This window comes from Etheostoma spectabile, chromosome 5 (genome assembly GCF_008692095.1).
Source record: "Etheostoma spectabile isolate EspeVRDwgs_2016 chromosome 5, UIUC_Espe_1.0, whole genome shotgun sequence".
Classification (NCBI taxonomy): Eukaryota; Metazoa; Chordata; class Actinopteri; order Perciformes; family Percidae; genus Etheostoma; species Etheostoma spectabile.
This window is the reverse complement of record NC_045737.1, coordinates 1,867,606-1,889,533: the sequence shown is the minus strand read 5'-3', so window position 1 is coordinate 1,889,533 and position 21,928 is coordinate 1,867,606. Positions and strand designations below refer to the sequence as shown.

At 39.0% G+C, this 21,928-nt stretch overlaps 1 protein-coding gene across 5 annotated transcripts in view; it reads right to left on the bottom strand.

The window, feature by feature from the left end:
- Positions 1–5,100, bottom strand: part of LOC116689042 (golgin subfamily A member 7) — a 45,442-nt gene extending 40,342 nt beyond the window's left edge. For 4 of the 5 annotated variants that reach the window (XM_032515341.1, XM_032515342.1, XM_032515345.1 and 1 more), the window contains exons 1-2: positions 5,097–5,100; positions 175–191 (exon numbers count right to left, since the gene is read on the bottom strand). In XM_032515341.1, coding sequence (XP_032371232.1) covers positions 175–191; position 5,097 — 18 coding nt within the window. In that variant the 5' untranslated portion in view covers positions 5,098–5,100. Of the gene's footprint in view, positions 1–174; positions 265–5,096 lie in introns of those variants that run through there. The other variant, XM_032515343.1, reaches the window with a different exon arrangement.
- Between the last annotated feature and the right edge of the window lie 16,828 nt (positions 5,101–21,928).

Genomic DNA, 21,928 nt, shown 5'->3' with positions numbered 1-21,928 from the left:
AGTTAACGTTACCGACTGACCAGTGAGCTATCAGGCTGACGCTGGCCAACTTTCCTCTACCTGTTTTTTCAACCAGAAAAACTCATAGAAAACACGAATAAAATGTGACATTAAGAATACATTGTTCACATACAACTGACGTACAATAAATAAGGTTTATCATCATTAGCTTACCTCAGCCATGTTGAACACTATTTACCTCCCACTAACAGCTTGCAGCATGTACTACGAAATAACCATTCCGGGAGGAACGTTTAAGTAAAAACAAGGGTTCCGGTTATAGAGGACTGTTGAACAGCGTCGTTGGGCAATTGCAATATCACTATATTACAAGAAAATCTTACAAAAACAACACAGAAGTCATGTCATTGCTAGTGGAAATATATGTAGCTCAACAATGAAGCCACCCACATTTAACCCTCCTGTTGTCTTCCAAAAAGTTTCTACATCAGAAATTAGGATTTCTTTCAAAATAATTGTCCAAAAAAGTAAAGTGAATGGTTCCCAATAACGCTACTTTCATTGAATTCTGGTGTTGTTGTTTTTTCAATTTTTTAGCATTTGGAGAAAAGAATAATTGATAAAAGAACTTGTGTGTGTGACAAATGTAAAAAAAAAAAAAAAAAAAAAATTGTCAAAAGTGACTCAACTGTTAACAAGTGTATAAAAAAAGTGACAAAAATGTGAAAAAAATGCCAAACAAAGTGACTAAAATGTCAAAAAAGTGACAAAAGTTTTAAAAAATAAAGCTTAAAAAATTTGGGGGGAAAAACACACAATTTCAAAAGGCTTAGAAAAAGTCGACAGACATTGAAACGTTGAAAAAGTGACAAAAACATCGGGGGAAAGACACAAAAGGATTGAAAAAGACGACCAAAAAAGTAGGATGATAAAAGGTTTTTTATTTGAAATTTTGACTCAGAAAAACAAACATTTGCACGTCGGCGGGAAGACAACACAAGGGTTAACAACCTAAATAGTACACAATTTCCATTATACAATATTTTTAGACCACAGAAGAGTACAATGATACAGTTTTTATGCATTTAACATTGGAAAAGGGTCTGATATTATCTAAATGATAATCAGACCCTGCATTTATGAATGCGGAATCTGACAAGAAGAAAAATAAGATTAAAATAATGATTATCCTCCTTCTTTCTGAAGTCATAGAAACCAAGAAGCACATTTTTGATGGGCAAAGGATACATCAACAATGTTCTTGAATGGGAAAAAGGACATTAGACCTAAACTTCACAGTATGAGCACAATTCCAAAACAGATGCAGAGCAGTTTTGGGCATGTTAGAGCAAAAGGAGCAAACAGTAGCAATGTCATTTTTAAACCTCTTAAAATAAACTTTAGCAGGATCCATTAATTAATTTGTACAAAAAACTTCTCTCACTTTGTTGGTTAAAAGATATTTAAGCACTAAACTCCAGACTTTTTGCCTATTTTTGACTATTTTCTGCAAATTTTTCCCAAAAGAATTTAATAATTGGTGTTGATACGATATCTAATCGGAACGAAGCTCTAATTAGTACGGTGGCCCTGAAGGTCAGACCACAAAAAACATTTCAGAAAACAAAACAATATTTAACAAAACAAGATTTCACAAAACAACATTTTAACATATCAAAAAACACAAAATAAACAACATCTCACAAGACACAACAGCAAAAAACAAAATGACATTTGGTGGGACCCAAACCAGAAAGGAATAGTAGATATTGAACAACGATTCCTCTTCGCTAATTGGATGCACTGACTGTCAGTCTGTGACAAAACGGAAGTTCTCCTTTTTTCCTTTGGATTTAACTTTTTTAGATTAGTTTTTGGGGTATTTAGTATTTTTATTTTTATATGGGACAGCTTAGATTTGAAAGGGGAAGAGAGGGGGAATGACATGCAGCAAAGAGCCGCAGGTCGGAGTCAAATCATATATTTACAGTGTACATGTGTGTGTGTGTGGATATATTCACTTAGGAAACAGAGGTACCAATGTCCTAGCTATTTATTCGGCAAAATACACCATCTCACTGCTAAGAGGCCATCCATCCCCACCACGGTCTCAGTTATGGTAACACCAATAAATCTACAGATAACTATGAACACTGAATTAACCACACACAACTAAAACCCATATGAAATAAGTGATAGGTGAAGGAGAAATCAACAATGTTCTTGAATGGGAAAAAGGACATTAGACCTAAACTTCACAGTATGAGCACAATTCCAAAACAGATGCAGAGCAGTTTTGGGCATGTTAGAGCAAAAGGAGCAAACAGTAGCAATGTCATTTTTAAACCTCTTAAAATAAACTTTAGCAGGATCCATTAATTAATTTGTACAAAAAACTTCTCTCACTTTGTTGGTTAAAAGATATTTAAGCACTAAACTCCAGACTTTTTGCCTATTTTTGACTATTTTCTGCAAATTTTTCCCAAAAGAATTTAATAATTGGTGTTGATACGATATCTAATCGGAACGAAGCTCTAATTAGTACGGTGGCCCTGAAGGTCAGACCACAAAAAACATTTCAGAAAACAAAACAATATTTAACAAAACAAGATTTCACAAAACAACATTTTAACATATCAAAAAACACAAAATAAACAACATCTCACAAGACACAACAGCAAAAAACAAAATGACATTAGGTGGGACCCAAACCAGAAAGGAATAGTAGATATTGAACAACGATTCCTCTTCGCTAATTGGATGCACTGGCTGTCAGTCTGTGACAAAACGGAAGTTCTCCTTTTTTCCTTTGGATTTAACTTTTTTAGATTAGTTTTTGGGGTATTTAGTATTTTTATTTTTATATGGGACAGCTTAGATTTGAAAGGGGAAGAGAGGGGGAATGACATGCAGCAAAGAGCCGCAGGTCGGAGTCAAATCATATATTTACAGTGTACATGTGTGTGTGTGTGGATATATTCACTTAGGAAACAGAGGTACCAATGTCCTAGCTATTTATTCGGCAAAATACACCATCTCACTGCTAAGAGGCCATCCATCCCCACCACGGTCTCAGTTATGGTAACACCAATAAATCTACAGATAACTATGAACACTGAATTAACCACACACAACTAAAACCCATATGAAATAAGTGATAGGTGAAGGAGAAATCAACAATGTTCTTGAATGGGAAAAAGGACATTAGACCTAAACTTCACAGTATGAGCACAATTCCAAAACAGATGCAGAGCAGTTTTGGGCATGTTAGAGCAAAAGGAGCAAACAGTAGCAATGCCATTTTTAAACCTCTTAAGATAAACTTTAGCAAGATCTATTAATTAATTTGTACAAAAAAGTTCTCTCACTTTGTTAGTATTTTTATATATATATTTAAGCGCTAAACTCCAGACCTTTTGCCAAGAAATATTTTTCCCAAAAGAATTTAATGTATGGTGTTGATACAATATCTAATTGGAATGAAGCTCTAATTAGTACGGTGGCCCTGAAGGTCAGACCACAAAAACATTTCAGAAAATAAAGCAATACTTCACAAAACAACATTTCACAAAACAACATTTTAACACTTTAACATTTCACAAAACATTTCAACATATCAATAAACACAAACAAAAACAACATCTCACAAAACACAACAGCAAAAAACACAAATGACATTTGGTGGGACCCAAACCAGAAAGGAATAGTAGATTGAACAATGATTGCTCTTCGCTAATTGGATGCACTGACTGTCAGTCACACACACACACACACACACACACACACACCACACACACACACACACACACACACACACACACACACACACACACACACACACACACACACACAACACGTACACTGTAAATATATGATTTGACTCCGACCTGTGGCTCTTTGCTGCATGTCATTCCCCCTCTCTTACCCCTTTCAAATCTAAGCTGTCCCAAATAAATAAATAAAGGCCTAAAATACCCAAAAAAGTTGGGTCTAAAAAAGTTAAATCCAAAGGAAAAAAGGAGAACTTCCATTTGTCATAGACTGACGGCTAGTGCATCCAATGAGCGAAGAGGAATCATTGTTCAATATCTACTATTCCATTCTGATTTGGGTCTCACCAAATGTCATTTTGTTTTTTGCTTTTGCTGTTGTGTTTTGTGAAATGCTGAAATGTGTTGTGAAATGTTGTTTTGTGAAAGGTTTTTGGGTTTTGACCTTCAGGCCCACCGTAAATTAGTCTATTTATATTTTTAGAAAAACACAATTTACTGACTTCAGATTCACCCAAATCAATAAAGATTACAACAGGGATATTCAACTTTGAGCCTCTCAGCAACATCAGGGACCCTGGAATGGCATAAAAAACAATAGCATTCTCCTTTGGATGTACTGGTATTTGAAACTTATAAAGTGACCTTCTGAGTTGAGCAGCTGACTGACCCATGTAGTATCACTGTTGAACCAGTTATATTTGTGGGGAGAGAAGTTTTGTTTTTATAAAAGAGACCAAGGCAATAGAGAGTGCTTGGGAAAATTTGATAATTTAATGGGGATTTTTACAATAGTTGCATTGTAAAACTAATTTTAGGCCAACTATTTTCAAAAACATAGGATTGGCTGTGAAATTCCATATGATTTAATGCTTTTCATGATCTGTCTTAACCAGTTCATTTTAAATGTGAGTTTAATGTTGTTAAATCTAGAAAGTCTAAACCTCTGCAAGCTGTACTAATCATTATAACAGATTTCTTGACAAAGTGTGTTTTTCTTCTCCATAAAAAAATAAACAAAAGTTTGTCAATTTTTTTTCGCAGTTGCATTCTCAACAGTTAAGGGGTGAGCAACATACAAAAAGTAAGCCTTGGGATGCCTTCAGCTTTGCAGAGTAGACTCCTCTCTCTTACTGACAGATCTCTTTGTAACCAACTGTTACATTTTCTACTGGTCTTTTCAATGATTGGTTTCACATTTTGGGAGCAACTTACAGAATTATCTTTTGTAATAATTACACCCAAGGACGTGACTTGAGGCAGGAGGTCTAACCCAAATTTAAATCCTCATTTGCTGAATTTCCAACCAATCAAACGGTTTGCTTTGCTACAAATTTCCAGAGATGTATTTATGATACAGGACACTTGGTTGAATTAAAAATGCTGGTTTTCATGCAAAAATCCCTAGCTCATGTAAATAGTAACAGTATGCAGCCAGCGGTTTGTTTGTGGTGAGAACAGGATCCGACCTCAAACGCCACCAACTACTGTATGTGTACTCCGCAGGTCTGAGCTAAATGACTCCTGTAGTCAGTTGTGTTTTGCAACTTGTGGTGCGGCACAACATGCAAACTGTAGCAGCTTGCAGTGTTGTCTAATGGGGCCTGTGTGTTCCACGTAACATGCCAAAGCACAAGCTGGGCAAGGCAGATCTAAGTTTACTTTCCTGACCCCCGCATGGGGGAAGACGGAAAAAAAACATTTAACTGAATAACTCTCAACCTGAACAAACTCCTCTAGTTTTAGGAACACAAGAGGGCTTCGGTCAGAGAGCAAATGCACTGCAGTCACCATGGAGCAACAAGCCACTTAAGTGCATGGACAGGGCGGTCAGCACACACACCCTCTTAGCTGGTCTTGTAAAAGATGCATCAGCTGACATGTAAATGTGCTGTATTTATATAGCGCTTTTCCAGTCTTAACAACTGCTCAAAGCACTTTTACATCTACAGGAAACATTCACCACTCACACACATTCATACACTGCGGCCAGGGCTGCCGTACAAGGTGCCACCTGCTCATCAGATAAACATTCATACACATTCACACTCCGATGCGCAGCACTGGGGGCAACTCGGGGTTCAGTGTCTTGCCCAAGGACACTTCAACAATGACTGCAGGGGCGGGGATCGAACCACCAACCTTCCGGTTGGCAGGCAATCATTCTACCACTGAGCCACAGCCGCCCCATGTCAAGGTGACATCATGTCACCTTGATATAATAACATAATAATTCTGGGGAAATCATGCTCCAAACAGGCACCCGCTCCAAACGGGCTCTGCACTAGTCATACGAAATTAAAAACATTTTCTTTTTAAAACATCACATCATACAAAAGACGATTGGTTAATGGTCCCATAATTGGTTATGTTTCAGTCATGATTTCAATTGTGATTTAAAACTAGAGAGATTAAAGCATTGTTTGCAGGGAAATCGAGTAATGACGGGCACAAAACATTCCATTGTGTCCCAGCCGCAGAGGACAGAAAAGCGGCATGGGTTGTAACACACGTTATGATGCTCGCAAAGCTGCTAGCGTGGCACAGCCTCATACTGCAACTGACTAGCTAGCAGTACTTACTGCGCATGTGTGACTCCCAACAAAGATGGTACAGAAGTGACATGCCTCACTCTGTAGCTAAAACATTGTTTTCCGAAAATTAAACCACATAAACCTATTCTGGTTCAACCTCAAAATACAATTATGAAGCTGAAAATAATAATATGGGCACTTTAAGTTAACTGTTCTCCTGATACTTGGTGGCTGAGTGGTATTATTATTACTTTCAATTAAGTAAAGAATCTGCTGGATATTTCTTACACCTGTTATATATATATATATATACATACACACACACACACACACACACACTGTTGTAATGCAGAGTTGGCTTTATAAATAAATGCAGAGTTGGCTTTATAAACCAGTCTAGATGTGCCACTGAATGGTCATGCATCAATGCAATGTTACAATATAACACTGTGGCCATAATAACTTTATTAAATTTACAAGTTGACAAAAGTTGAAGGCACTGAAATGAATGAACACCAATTGTGGCATGTATGATACAGCATTCTTTTAAAATGGTTAGGAATTGGCTAATTTATAAGTTGGGTTCTAGCTCACCCAGTAGCCTAGGAGTGTTTGCCCCCATGTTGGCTGAGTCCTGCACTGTCCTGGGTTCAAATCCAACCTGTGGTCCTTTCCTCTGTGTTGTCATTAAAGGGAAAAGTCCCCACAAAATCTTTAAAAAGAAATTGGCCAATTTATTAGTAAACAAATGCACAAATACTGGTGTTGTCCTTTAAATAAGACATTACCTTTCTATGGGACTCAGATGCTTTTCTTGTTTGAAAATTAAGTCTGAGGAGAACACTGAACTCAGTTTGGGTTTCTGTTTCCAAAACAGCATTACGCCTCAATTCCCAAGAGAGGAAAAAGTTTCTGGCTTTGGATCGTCACAGATCCCAGACGCTGCAGTTGTGCAAGCAGATACATTTGCAAATTTGAGTAAGAATCCATCTTTAATAAGGGCCCCAGGCCTAGAAACAAATGGCCCCGTGTTTGAGAAATTACGGAACACACAGCAAAATATTATACTATTTAAATTTTTGGAAAACATATTGGTACCTTCCAGATAGGTTTGTTGTTTGACAGTCATTCTGCTAAAGCCCTCTAAAAACACAATGTAGTGTAATACGTTTGACAGCAGCAGAAAAACGACCCTGACTACATGACTCTTAGGGAATTAGAGCAACAGAATAACAACAAAGTCAAGACAGATTTTCATAGCCAGTCAGGAGCTGACGTTCAGTTAGGAGATCTGAGTGACTTGCCCATGAGGAATGCATTTTTCACAGCCATCCCATACATCACAAGGCCTGATCGTGGCTTTCAGGGGGTAATTATTGGATCTGTATAATGTAACAATCCAACTATTGCTCCTGCACTAGGCTTGTTTGTCTCTTGGCAAGGGGGTGGGCCTTTAAAGCCCCTTTCCTCTGTGATGGCTGGTGTGGGAGAGACCACTAATGAGCACCATTTGGGCCATTCATTTACAACACATGCTGGTTAATAGCCCACGACAGTATTTTACTGCTGCTCAGGCTGCTCTTGTTGAAACGGCTCTCTATTGGAACGCTATACATCCTCCCTAGATGACCACTTTTGCCTAAGTCTGCTATTATTAGAGAAAAACTGAGCTGGATCATTCAGCCAATAAATGTTACTCTTAGAGGGACAATATAATTTGTCAAAACTGAGAACATGTATTGAATTCAATTTATTTATAGTGTCAAATCATAAAAAAAGGTAGAGCATAGCACTCACACTGAAGGCTAGGTCCTCCTGCACACTCCTGCATGGCATGATCGTGGCGTTTTCTGTCTTTGCACACCAGAAACATGTCTGACGCGGCGCTGCTGCTGCTAGCCTTGTCTTTACACATGTACAGTATGTTTCCCATTGATAGAATGAAATAATAGTGTTCAACTTTATGTCAATATTTTTGTTTGTACAGTGGTGTGAAAAAGTGTTTGCCCCCTTCCTCATTTCCTGTTCCTTTGCATGTTTGTCACACTTAAGTGTTTCGGAACATCAAACCAATTTAAACAATAGTCAAGGACAACACAAGTAAACACAAAATGCAATTTGTAAATGAAGGTGTTTATTATTAAAGGTGAAAAAAAATCCAAACCATCATGGCCCTGTGTGAAAAAGTGATTGCCCCCCTTGTTAAAACATACTATAACTGTGGTTGTCCACACCTGAGTTCAATTTCTCTAGCCACACCCAGGCCTGATTATTGCCACACCTGTTCACAATCAAGGCATCACTTAAATAGGAGCTGCTTGACACAGTAAGGTCCACCAGAAGATCCTTAAAAGCTACACATCATGCCACCCAAAGAAATTCAGGAACAATTGAGAAAGAAAGTAATTGAGATCTATCAGTCTGGAAAGGGTTATAAAGCCATTTCCAAAGCTTTGGGAATCCAGCGAACCACAGTGAGAGCCATTATCCACAAATGGCGAAGACACGGAACAGTGGTGAACCTTCCCAGGAGTGGCCGGCCGCCCAAAATTACCCCAAGAGTGCAGCGACGACTCATCCAAGAGGTCACAAAAGATCCCACAACAACGTCCAAAGAACTGCAGGCCTCACTTGCCTCAGTTAAGGTCAGCGTTCATGCCTCCACCATCAGGAAAAGACTGGGCAAAAATGGCCTGCATGGCAGAGTTCCAAGGAGAAAACCACTGCTGAGCAAAAAGAACATCAAAGCTCGTCTCAATTTCTCCACAACACATCTTGATGATCCCCAAGACTTTTGGGACAACATTCTGTGGACCGATGAGACAAAAGTGGAACTCTTTGGAAGGTGTGTGTCCAAGTATATCTGGCGTAGAAGGAACACTGCATTTCATAAAAAGAACATTATACCAACAGTAAAATATGGTGGTGGTAGTGTGATGGTCTGGGGTTGTTTTGCTGCTTCAGGACCTGGAAGACTTGCCGTGATAAAAGGAACTATGAATTCTGCTGTCTACCAAGAGATCCTGAAGGAGAATGTCCGACCATCTGTTCATGTACTCAAGCTGAAACGAACTTGGGTTCTGCAGCAGGACAATGATCCTAAACACACCAGCAAGTCCACCACCGAATGGCTGAAGAAAAACAAAATGAAGACGTTGGAGTGGCCTAGCCAAAGTCCTGACCTGAATCCTATTGAGATGTTGTGGTATGATCTTTAAAAAGGCCGTTCATGCTCGAAAACCCTCTAATGTAACTGAATTAGGACAATTCTGCAAAGATGAGAGGGCCAAAATTCCTCCAGGACACTGTAAAAGCCTCATTGCACGTTATCGCAAACGCTTGGTTGCAGTTGTTGCTGCTAAGGGTGGCCCAACCAGTTATTAGGTTTAGGGGGCAATCACTTTTTCACACAGGGCCATGATGGTTTGGATTTTTTTTTTCACCTTTTAATAATAAACACCTTCATTTACAAATTGCATTTTGTGTTTACTTGTGTTGTCCTTGACTATTGTTTAAATTGGTTTGATGTTCCAAAACACTTAATTGTGACAAACATGCAAAGGAACAGGAAATGAGGAAGGGGGCAAACACTTTTTCACACCACTGTATATTTGTTTGCACATATTTTGATATACAGTATACTGTATATTTTTATATTTCAATTCCCTTTCCTGAGATAATAATACAGTCCATGTTATTGTTTTATTAGACTCAAATTAAAATACAGAAAATGTCATTTATTAAATGTATTCATGTCAAATTGACATACAATTTCCTTTGGGATGAATAAATCTATCTATAAATAAACATCTTTTCGTATTGTGTTTTGCCTGGAAATGCTTCCAACATGCTTGCATGTCACGTGATAAATATTCTCCATTTTCCTAGTCCTATTTCCGGCATGCACACATTTTCAGCGCGGCTTGAGCCATGTCTGAGACGTGCGTGTCACACTGGCAGGGTGCAAGCTCTACCAGTTAACATGGGAGTCGAAATAAAGACGGACACACCACGCAGCGGACACGTTCACGCCACGGAGGAGCCCTAGGTGTTTTCCACTGGGCCAATGCAAAAAAAACCATGCACTCTTATACCGCGAAGTGGAATGAACTTGGCAACCAAACAGCATTGTGTGAACATTAGTGGTAGGGGTTAACCTCAGTCTATAGGAGCTGAAGGAAAATCTGCTCAATTAAAATTTTATTTTTTTCTGTCAATTTTTAGTTTTGATGACTTAGCCTGAAGTGCCTGTGTTTAACCATAATTACACACACATTGACTCAAGCATTGAGCCTGAAGCACTAGAGACAAATTAAACACCTTACTCTATACCAAAGAGTAGATGAAGCACTAAAGATAAAAATAACAAAACAGAGTTTTGGTTGTTGTTGAAATTACCATTTTAAAGCATGTCAAGACCGAATATCCAAATGATGTTCATTTGAACAAACTCAGTGTATCACACTTGTTTGTAAAAAACTCAAACATCCAAGTCAAGAAACAATAAGCAAAACACATTTTTGTGTGGTGTCTGACTTAAATCTGAAGGAAGTTGAGTAACATTGTGAATCCAGGACCTACTTGTATTGGAGTAGTTTTACAATGTGGTATTGGAACATTTAGTTGTGTAAAGGACCTCAATACTGCTTCCACCACTAACCCTGAATACTGGCTTCACTATTCCCACTAATCATTTTGAAGTGATCCACATCACGGTGAGGCCTTTTCATGCCATGGCCAGAGATCTGCACAGAGGCCTACAAGAGTTCATGCAGACACAACCTTTCCTTTTAAACAGAGATTTATAGCCAACTGACTAACAACTAAGGATGGAATGCATTGCCATGTTTCTGTCCTTGAGAGAAAATTATAGCTTCTTCTTCTGCTGCCATTTGAAATCCTTGTATACCTTAATGTACTCTCTGGCCCCAAAGCTCTAAACTGCTTCCCTGTGAACATGCACTGACAGCCAAGTAGAAATAGCCGCAGCAAAATAGTGCTGAGTTGATTCTGACAGCAGCCAGCATGCACATTTGTTATAGGTATTTGATTACATTCACATTGTAAAGCAATATCAAGGAGCCTGTGCCTTTTAGGGACCTCTATTGGCAGCCCGTAGGAACCGCAGCAAATTTAATAAATCTGGCACGTATAAGCATGGAACTGAACAATAAAGTCATTTTCGGAGTGAAGACGAGAAATATGAGAACAGAGCTTATTATTTAAAGTTTTCAGTAAAAGGTTTTGCCAACCATGAATGACTATCAGTGTCACTCAGGAAGGACAAAAAAGACAAAATACATAAATAAATATAAATGGGAATGTTGAAATATAGCAATAACTAAATATGGTAACTAATTAATTAATTAATTGATTTTGGCCAGATAAAAATGGAAATTTATAAATAAAAGAAAAAATGCTGAAATCAATCCAACAAGAACCAAATAGATTCAGTATTTAAAAGGGTGGAATTTGCACACAAATAAATTATTCAATGCCTAAATAAAGACATGTTGGTAATTAACCGGGACATGTCTTTAATTTATATCTACATATATATACATTTACATGTATTTATGTGTTTGTGTATTTCTACATTTGTATTATTTATTCATATGTAGCTATTTCTACTGCTTTTAGTTAAAGTTAGCACAACTTTAACATATAGACCTAGGCAAAAAATAAATCAATAAAAGTAGAAATGCTTTTATTATTTATTAATGGCCATTAGGGCTGTAACGATATGCAAAATAAACCGAAATCGTGAAACTCTGCTTCCCGTCCAGATCCAATGCAATCAAGTCTTCAATTTACTATTAGTATTAGTCCTTTTGGTGCCTTACCCCTGTTTTGTCTGGTAAATGTAGCTAACTGTATAGACGGCTAAACGCGAAAGAGGGGGGAGGACACCTAACGCTAAAGGAGGGGTAACGTTACAAATGGCCGCTGTTCTGACTCGGGCGCCTTGGTCTGTTTCCCGACGGCTCAGTAAACTGCTGTTAGCGTCCTTAGCACCTGACTGACTGGCTGACTGTGGATGTGTCGAGTGTGTGCTAGCTAGCTAAATTACCATTAGATTAGTTGTCTATCTATACAGTTAACGTTACTGATAAATTTGTGGGTTAGCCTTGAGTTGTCAACCATTGTCAAAACAATAATACTGAAAATAACTGAGCGATAGGTTCTGCCTGCACGACCCATACTGCGCATGTGCAGATGATTATCATGATGAACGAGGATTTACGACACCGCACAATCTGTTCCCATAGACAGTAAAAGACAGTCTGTTCCACAGCAGCGGTCTGTTGTGGGTCTGCTGCCTTTCCTGTTCCATTCCCCCTCCTTTCCCCAGTGTGTCTGTGTTGTCTGTCCACCACTTGAGGGTGTCCTAGAGGTACACGGTCTACCAGCTCAGCTGCACCACATCACCATCATCTGTCTACCAGCACAGCTGCGTCTCATCACCATCACCACCACTGCAGTATTTATACCCGGGCTGACCACCTCTTCAGCGCCAGTTCGTTACATACTCCCAAGTGGTAACTAGGCCAGTCACGTAGTATTGTTGCTCCCTAAACTTTGCTAGTTGACTAAACCTTGTTTCTTTGTTCCGTCTCAGATGCTGAGTTCCGTCTCTGCTCTGTGCAGCTTCCCCGGATTGGATTCCCACCTACACCTTCACCTTTGCCTGTTCCTTGGTTATTGTGTGTTTTTTGGATTAAACCTTTTTTGTTACTCTTTTTTGTGTTCCTGTGTTGTTCTGTGTCCGGGTCCGACTGAAACCCTAACACGGTCTGCTGTTAGCCTCCACCGGAAAGCTAACATTACTTTAGCTAACAGCTAATTAGGCTAACCATTAGCTGAAACAGCATGTAAAAGACCCTCAAAACTGAAAATAACCGTTAAAATATATAACAGCTGTTACTTCAGTTCTACTTTATTTGTGCTCTTTTAAAATACAATCATTTAATACTTGTCTTTATTATTACTGTAAAGTCTTAATTTAGCTGTAACCTCCTTTCCCCACTGTTTAGTTTGAGTAACGTTATTTTAGACTTAATCAAGCTGTCAGCTAGCGGTTAGCCGAAATAGCCAAAACTAGCGTCAGCTTCCTGGTGGAGGCTAACTGTTCTCTTAGCTAATACATCAGTACACGATCTGTGCTGCACAATCTTTCATAGTTGTAGATGTCAGCCATTAGCCTCATTGATACACTAAGAGAACGGTTAGCCTCCACCGGCATTAGCTTTAGCTAACCACTAGCTTTGATTCAGTCTAAAATAACGTTACTCAAACTAAACAGTGGGAAAAACAGGCTACAGCTAAATTAAGACTTTACAGTAATAATAAAGACATTGAGTGATTGTATTTTAAATGAGAAAGTAGAACAGATGTAACCGCTGTTATATATTATACATAACGCTGTTACGTTATATATTTGAGGGTACTGGTACTGTCTCAACTAGTGGTTAACCAAATTAGTGGTTAGCTAAACTAACAATAGCTTTCCAGTGGAGGCTAACGGCAGACCGCTACTGTGGAACAGATTGTGCAGTGTTGTAAATCCTTGTACATCATGATTATCATCTGCCCATGCACGAACATCTTGCGCATGCGCAGGACGGATTGTACAGGCAGAACGGATCGCAGGGCTGCCAACTTTTCCAAAAACCTTGGAGTGAGATTTGGGGGGGCCAACCCATATTTTGCCGCGTACAAAGCAATTTCTTTGGGTCTTTCAGCATCATTATACTTCAGGGTTTACATTGGGATTTGTTATATGTGGGGGGATGGTGCTCTCCCTAGGGGGTCTGGGGGTATGCTGCCCCAGGAAAAAAATTTGAAAAATAAACCATTAAATGGCACTTTCTGGAGAGTTTTTTTGCAAAAAAAATGGAGAAATCAAGTCTTACATGATATGTGCAAAACTGTATGGTTAAGAGCCTTTGCATTGTTGTAGTATCAACAGGTATTAGGGCATTCAGCATTTACATTATTAACTTCTTCTTATATAAGAACTGACCCAGACAATGTGCCAAACATATTGAACCACATGAAGAGACAGTAGCGTATTTCAGCAACAGCTGAGAAGATTTGGGTCTGTGGTGAACAGCTCCAGGAGTCCCTGGTGTAGGGACCAGGGACCCAAAGTTAAACTAATGTTGAGGGATCAACTAAGACCACTGAAATTCTAAAAAATGAGAACCACTGAGTTACATAAGTTCTATTCCTTTAACCTTTGTGCCAATGTTCAGTAATGTTTGGCCCTCATCCTCTGTACCCCACTTAATGTTTTTACTTTTTTGTGAAAATAAAGACTATTTGTTCATTTTAAAAAACATCAAATTAATTATTTACAGTTACATTCAGAGATGCACAGAGGTTAGAGATGCACAATAGTGGCCCAACGTTGCAGTATTGTATTATATATATATATAAAATATAGTATAGCTCAGATGTGTTTCACCAGATTTCTGCTCCTATTTACAACTTTGTGCCCATTCAAAATATAACTCCTCCCATCTCTGTTGTCCGAGATTTGGAGAGTTGTAATATAGTAGCTATATATAGTATAATATAGTATATGGTGTAATATAGTAAGCTGTGCATGTCATTGCTCCGCTGATATGATGGATTTCATTCAGACCGTCTGACAGACTCAGAGGCCCATTTGGGTCTCTGGTCTCTGACAGAGTTTAGAGGTGTCCGTACGCTGCTCTTTATCGGAGGTCTACGCATGAATGCAACGCGTCACTGCCCCCCAGCAGAGCGCGTCCACTAAAATGAACTGAAGTTGCTACACTACCAGCCGCGCTGCTCACCTCTATTGTTACAGAGAGAGTGGTCACGAAGCGACGGACGGGTCTGTGATTCTCAGGGCTCATACCTGAAGCCGGGGAAATGCACCTGGGATGGCTCGTGAAAAAAAGGTTCTCATTTTGCGACAATTTGAAAATTTCACAGACATTGACGCCTCTTGAACCCCCCCCCCCCCCCCCCCCCACAGTCTCTGAAAGCACAACTAGTCGATCACAAGTGGCTCAACAGGTAAAAACATAGATAAACTCATCTTTCAGAAATTTGACCGACCGGGCTGACACTTCAGCGTGAGAAATCGGGGGTGTGGCGTGTGCGCGTGTGAAACCAGTCAAATGCGTGTGTCTCACGGCCAATGCGTGAGAGTTGGCAGCCCTGGGATCGTGTACCAACAACTCAATTCAATTCAATTTTATTTATAGTATCAATTCATAACAAGAGTTATCTCAAGACACTTTACAGATAGAGTAGGTCTAGACCACACTCCAAAATTTACAAGGACCAAACAGTTCTAGTAGTCTCCTCCAGAGCAAGCAACAGTGCGACAGTGGCGAGGAAAAACTTTCTTTTAGGCAGAAACCTCGGACAGATCCAGGCTCTTGGTAGGTGGTGGGTTAGTGGAAACAGAGCGTGTTGAACAGTGTTGTAATCTTATATTACCTACCAAGAATTATACGTTATAGACCTTGCATTAACTACTTGCTTGTCAACCAGCACCTTTATTTTAGGCACAAAGGCACTTTTCGTCTTTGTTCCCCCTACAGGTTGGGAGCGGAATTGTTCATTACTGTTACCATTACCATTATGCATATGTATCATTCTAACGAGTTACTGAACCACTGAAACAATTTTGGAAACATTATTTTAAGGTACAAAAGAATCTTCAATGTTAGATCGATCAATATTGAAATCAATCAATATCAATTGTGTTGCAAAATGTATGTATGTATTGATGTAATCAATGACCAAATAATGCCATGTCCCCCCGGGATTTTTTTTTGTTGAGGTTTTATATCGAATCGTGGGTTCAAAATCATGATACAAACCGAACCCTGGGTTTGGGGTGTTGTTACAGCCATAATGGCCATGCTTATTACTAAAGTCTTGCATTTATTTATGTACTTGTTTTGTTTATCCTCCATAGTCAGCCTCTATTGTTGAGTAGTTGAAAATGTCAGTATGTGGAGGAGTGTGGTGAAAGTCCAGCGAGTGTGGACTTTTTTTGTCAAAATCAGGCAAATGAAAAGCAGAAATCTCAGCACCCGTCCACATAACTATTTAGTCATTGGCATTTATCAACAACCACATTAAGCACCATAGACCACAAGCAATTTAACTTCAGGTTAACAATTTAATCTTATAATTTAGGCTTTTAACTGTCAGGATCCTGCTGTGACTGACTGCCTTTTTGCCACTCGTGTGGCCATTTTGTGTATAATGTTGTGTTTAGTGCTTAATGCTGTCTTCCATGTGCTCTGTGGTTACCTGTCTGTCATGTCTCTTTGTCTCCGCCCATCTCCTTGTATGGTTTGCACTTCCTGTCTTGTTAGTTTCACTCCAGCTCTGCTTCCACCTGTTCCCTATTGTGTCGTTAGATTCCCTTTGTTTCCCTTGATTCCCTATCACCTGTTCCTCGTTACTGTCTTGTCCAATCCTGTCTTTTTGTTGATTGGTCTTTGTATTTCTACACTGCTCTGTTGCATTGTTGGTTCGTCTCTCTGTTCGTTTCTAAGTGTCCTGTATGTTTGTAGTTGTGAGTTTCTATGTTGTAGAGTCAATATAAAGTGTTTTGTTCTACACATTTGCCTGAAAGAGTCTTGCATTTGGGAAATCCTGCTGAAACTTACAAATTAGCATTGCATTTAAAGAGCTGGGATATTTTTCCAAGTTACATATAAATTAAATTACATAATTGAGAAAAAAAGTGTGCTGTATTTCATGCATGAATGTGACAGTTACCCATGGGTTATGGGTACCACTCAGGAGTCCTTCCTGCCACCCCAAATTATTGGTCTAATGACATGACGTTATTACCTCAACCCTATATGAGTCACTTGCATCAGTCGTGGTCGACAGCATGCATTCAACAGACCGTGGAAATTCAAACAATCACTTTCCTCAAGATGCCTGGAAAGGATTTAAAGGGAAACATACATGCCTCTAAATGTTTATTAGCTGTTTAATATCCTGTTTAGGGTGTCTTTTATCAGTTGGGTGTTATTAAGTCCCATGGTTAAGTCACCGTTTCCTGTAAGGTACCAGTGTTCCTCTCCTCCTTTACCACTCTGTTTCACTGGCCCTTGAAGAGATACAAATGATCTATCACAGAATTCACATAGCATGTTATGCTGATAAACACAATCTTTGCACCTGAAATGAACATTACAGACTTTGTTCTTTACTGGCAAAATATTGCAAATCTCATAATATGACACAGAATGACAAAAGCTCCCTATTCAGAGCAGAATGTGGGTTGCTCTCATGTTGGGCATGTTTTGACTGGGATCGGGGAGTCAGATTACCTCATATTTCATTCAGCAGTCTGAGAGGCATTAATCATCCCGTTAAATCGAGACAGTTTTATAGTGTTGTGTGTGAGGGTGCCTATAACCCACACATAACTCTACTGCTCACTTAAGACCTATGTACCCAAATGTCCAACTTAACAAGCAGAAATCTTTGCAGCTGGGCATTCCTTCAAAGTTCCAAGGATCAAAACCTTCCTTCACAAAAGCAGTGGCCAAAACGTTCTCCCTAATAAAGTCAGTTCAATTCTGTTTTTTGTGTGTGTGTGTGTGTGTGCGTCTTGATTGTCTGGTTTTGTTGAATATAAAGCCAAAGAAGTAACTACAAATACTTTACAAATGATTTTTCCGATATTTTTACTTTACTTCATTTATTTTTGTGACGAGTTTTTACTATTTTTTACTATAACACAAATATCGGTACATTCTACTTACATTTCACAAATTTGGCTCGTTACTTTAGTTCAAATAATTTCAGTGGAGTTATCGTTATTTTTCGCATCATCAACAAAAGTCAATCTAATGGGATGGGAATATACCTTTCACTTGACACACCACTACAAGACGACTCAACAGATTTGGTGGCATTAATTTGCAGCAAATCATTGCACCTTTATAGTGGTAACGTTAGCACATAGTAGTATGGACAGCAACATGGTTTAAAATGAAGAAAACAGAGATCTCAGAGATTCGGCAGACAAGCAGCAAGATATTCCCAATCATCCTCGGCCTTATCTGAGAGAGATGTTTGAGATAGCAGGCATCAAGGATGACTCCTAGCCAATGTGCTGGCAAATTCTTAATTATTTGTCTGTTTAGTAATTTATATTTTATCCTTTATTTTCTTTCCAGATGCCATATTTGAGCACACACACACATACAGGTAGATTCCTTTAAATGTTAAGGGGACGATTAAAAAAAGAGAAACAGCATACATCTATTTAAAATGCAGGCAATAGCATATAAAGAGCCTTTTTTTCCACGTCCAGTGAAGTTTCTCAGCTTGCACTCTAGTAACATTGGTGTGGTCAAGGTAGCTTTGCATAAAAAATTGTTGTCATTTGCATGGCTGCTTTTACTTTTAAGTACATTTCCAAGCCTGTATTGTGTTACTTTTACTTGTGTAAAGAAGTTAAGTCAAGCAATAGTAAGGGGGTTAAAAGTATAGAACAAAGATCTGAAAAAGTTGGCCAGGGATTCCACCATCTGCTAAAGGAAGAACCATATATACTGTCAGAATAAAACTCTGTTTCCAATGCATTGCTTTAAAGTTGGCAGTGTTTTCAGGGTCTTGCCATGTTACATTACAATGCCATTTATTTTTTCAAAATGGGGAGGAATTCCTTTTGAATGCTTTAGATAGGGGGGATTTATACACTTTGCGGTGGTTACCACTTCGTACCTCAGACTGCATTTTGTCTGCCCTTTTCCAACTTTGGCCATTCTCTGAACTATGTTCATTGCTGTGATTAGTCTCTTTCTCCTTCTCCTCTCTAAGTGGTAAAATCTTCGAGCTGCACCTTTGTTTTTGATACCTGCTTCTTCTCTCATATTGCCAAGCTATATTCTTTCCCAGTCCTCTCTGTCTCATCCCCTTTCATCTTCTATCTACTAATAATTTTGTTCAAAAAAAAAATCTAACTTCTCTCTTCTCTCTCAATTTGTTTATGTTACATGTTCTGTATCTTAAAATGTCTCTGTTTTACCACCTGCAGGCTTATACACTCACCTAAAGGATTATTAGGAACACCATACCAATACTGTGTTTGACCCCCTTTCGCCTTCAGAACTGCCTTAATTCTACGTGGCATTGATTCAACAAGGTGCTGAAAGCATTCTTTAGAAATGTTGGTCCATATTGATAGGATAGCATCTCGCAGTTGATGGAGATTTGTGGGATGTACATCCAGGGCACGAAGCTCCCGTTCCACCACATCCCAAAGATGCTCTATTGGGTTTAGATCTGGTGACTGTGGGGGCCATTTTAGTACAGTGAACTCATTGTGATGTTCAAGAAACCAATTTGAAATTATTGGAGCTTTGTGACATGGTGCATTATCCTGCTGGAAGTAGCCATCAGAGGAGGGGTACATGGTGGCCATAAAGGGATGGACATGGTCAGAAACAATGCTCAGGTAGGCCGTGGCATTTAAACGATGCCCAATTGGCACTAAGGGGCCGAAAGTGTGCCAAGAAAACATCCCCCAACCATTACACCACCACCACCAGCCTGCACAGTGGTAACAAGGCATGACGGATCCATGTTCTCATTCTGTTTACGCCAAATTCTGACTCTACCATCTGAATGTCTCAACAGAAATCGAGACTCATCAGACCAGGCAACATTTTCCAGTCTTCAACTGTACAATTTTGGTGAGCTCTTGCAAATTGTAGCCTCTTTTTCCTATTTGTAGTGGAGATGAGTGATACCCGGTGGGGTCTTCTGCTGTTGTAGCCCATCAAGTTTGTGCGTGTTGTGGCTTCACAAATGCTTTGCTGCATACCTTGGTTGTAACGAGTGGTTATTTCAGTCAAAGTTGCTCTTCTATCAGCTTGAATTAGTCGGCCCATTCTCCTTTGACCTCTAGCATCAACAAGGCATTTTCGCCCACAGGACTGCCGCATACTGGATGTTTTTCCCTTTTCACACCATTCTTTGTAAACCCTAGAAATGGTTGTGCGTGAAAATCCCAGTAACTGAGCATATTGTGAAATACTCAGACCGGCCCGTCTGGCACCAACAACCATGCCACACTCAAAATTGCTTAAATCACCTTTCTTTCCCATTGTGACATTCAGTTTGGTGTTCAGGAGATTGTCTTGACCAGGACCACACCCATAAATGCATTGAAGCAACTGCCATGTGATTGGTTGATTAGATAATTGCATTAATGAGAAATAATAAAAACTAATAATCCTTTAGGTGAGTGTATAAAGCAACTATACCGCAATATTGCTGAACTGACTTTTAACAATTTAAAAACATTTGGAAAGAGAATTTTTGGTCTGATCTGATGCTTACACTATAAATATTGCATTTGAAGTTGCACATGGGCTGCATGACATAACTCATCCTTAAACTGGAAGTACTATTGCAATTGAAAAGAGAAGGCAGACATGAGAAGCTTGGCAGTGTATCTCAAGGAAGAGACCAAACAATCATGATGCTGATTGGCTAGATACAAACACATGTTGTATATAAATGTTGTCGCCTATGGCAACATCCTTGCCTTCCCATTTAACAAAGCAGACATTGTGCTTTAACTGACTCCACTTTGAAAAACGTATCCTTAATCAAAAGCTGCATTGTCCCATTAAATGTTCGATCAGCAACAGAAATGTCTGGTTTGTCCTGTCTCTTTCACTTTCATTTAAATTGTCCAGCAGTTCCCTGCAGCAGGTAACATGACTGCATATTTTGCAAAATGTCACAAATATAAGTGTGGGAGTTTCTTTGCATGTTTAGTAAACCGATGAAGCAGGGAGCTTAATTTGTTATATTATGCCTGTTTTGCAATACACCATTCCACATCTTTTCTTGTGTTAGTCCAGCATTTCGATCTTTTTTAGCATGCCATTTAGCATTGCACACCTGCACTGTACTGATTGTACAATGAATGTACTGTTCTGTGTACAAAGACACATTGGACATGCATCTTTACTTTTGTTAGAGTGGCAGCTCCACTCCTTCTGTAGACTGTAGAAAAATGTTGGCAAAGCAACTCAGAACTCCCATCTCATTTATTCAGAAAAACTATAGATATTAATGAAAAAGCATTGCCTAACTCTTGTATTAGAACTAAACCTTGTTCACTTTCTATGTACAAACAGAAGATCAACCGGCTAGTTATTTTCTCTCATGCATCCACAAAATGTAGGCTTCATGCATGTTGTTCACCGATTGGCCGTCACTGTAGTAATGTATGTAAACACAGGATGTAAGGCAACAGAAAGTGTTTGATCAATCAGTCTTTGTCTGTGCTAGTTTATGGCCAGGGTGCTGTGACAGGGCCTTTATTGATGATGGAGATGTGTGATAGTGTCAAAAGGGACAAGACTAAAGCTCAATGTACTGCCCTCCTAATGGTGTGCATAACCAAAATTAGACAGCCAGCCAAACTCCGTGAATGATGACGCGAGAGTCAGGATGTAGCGTCTCAAGCTCCAAGTTTACTGAAGACTCTTTGTTGTCAGACAAGGTGTAAAACTGAAATAATACAGAGATAAAGCCAAATGAATTTCTTATACAATTACTAAAGCGTGAATATTGAGCCAAACTTACATGAATTATAATAAAAAATAAAGTGCAGGTATCTTCGAT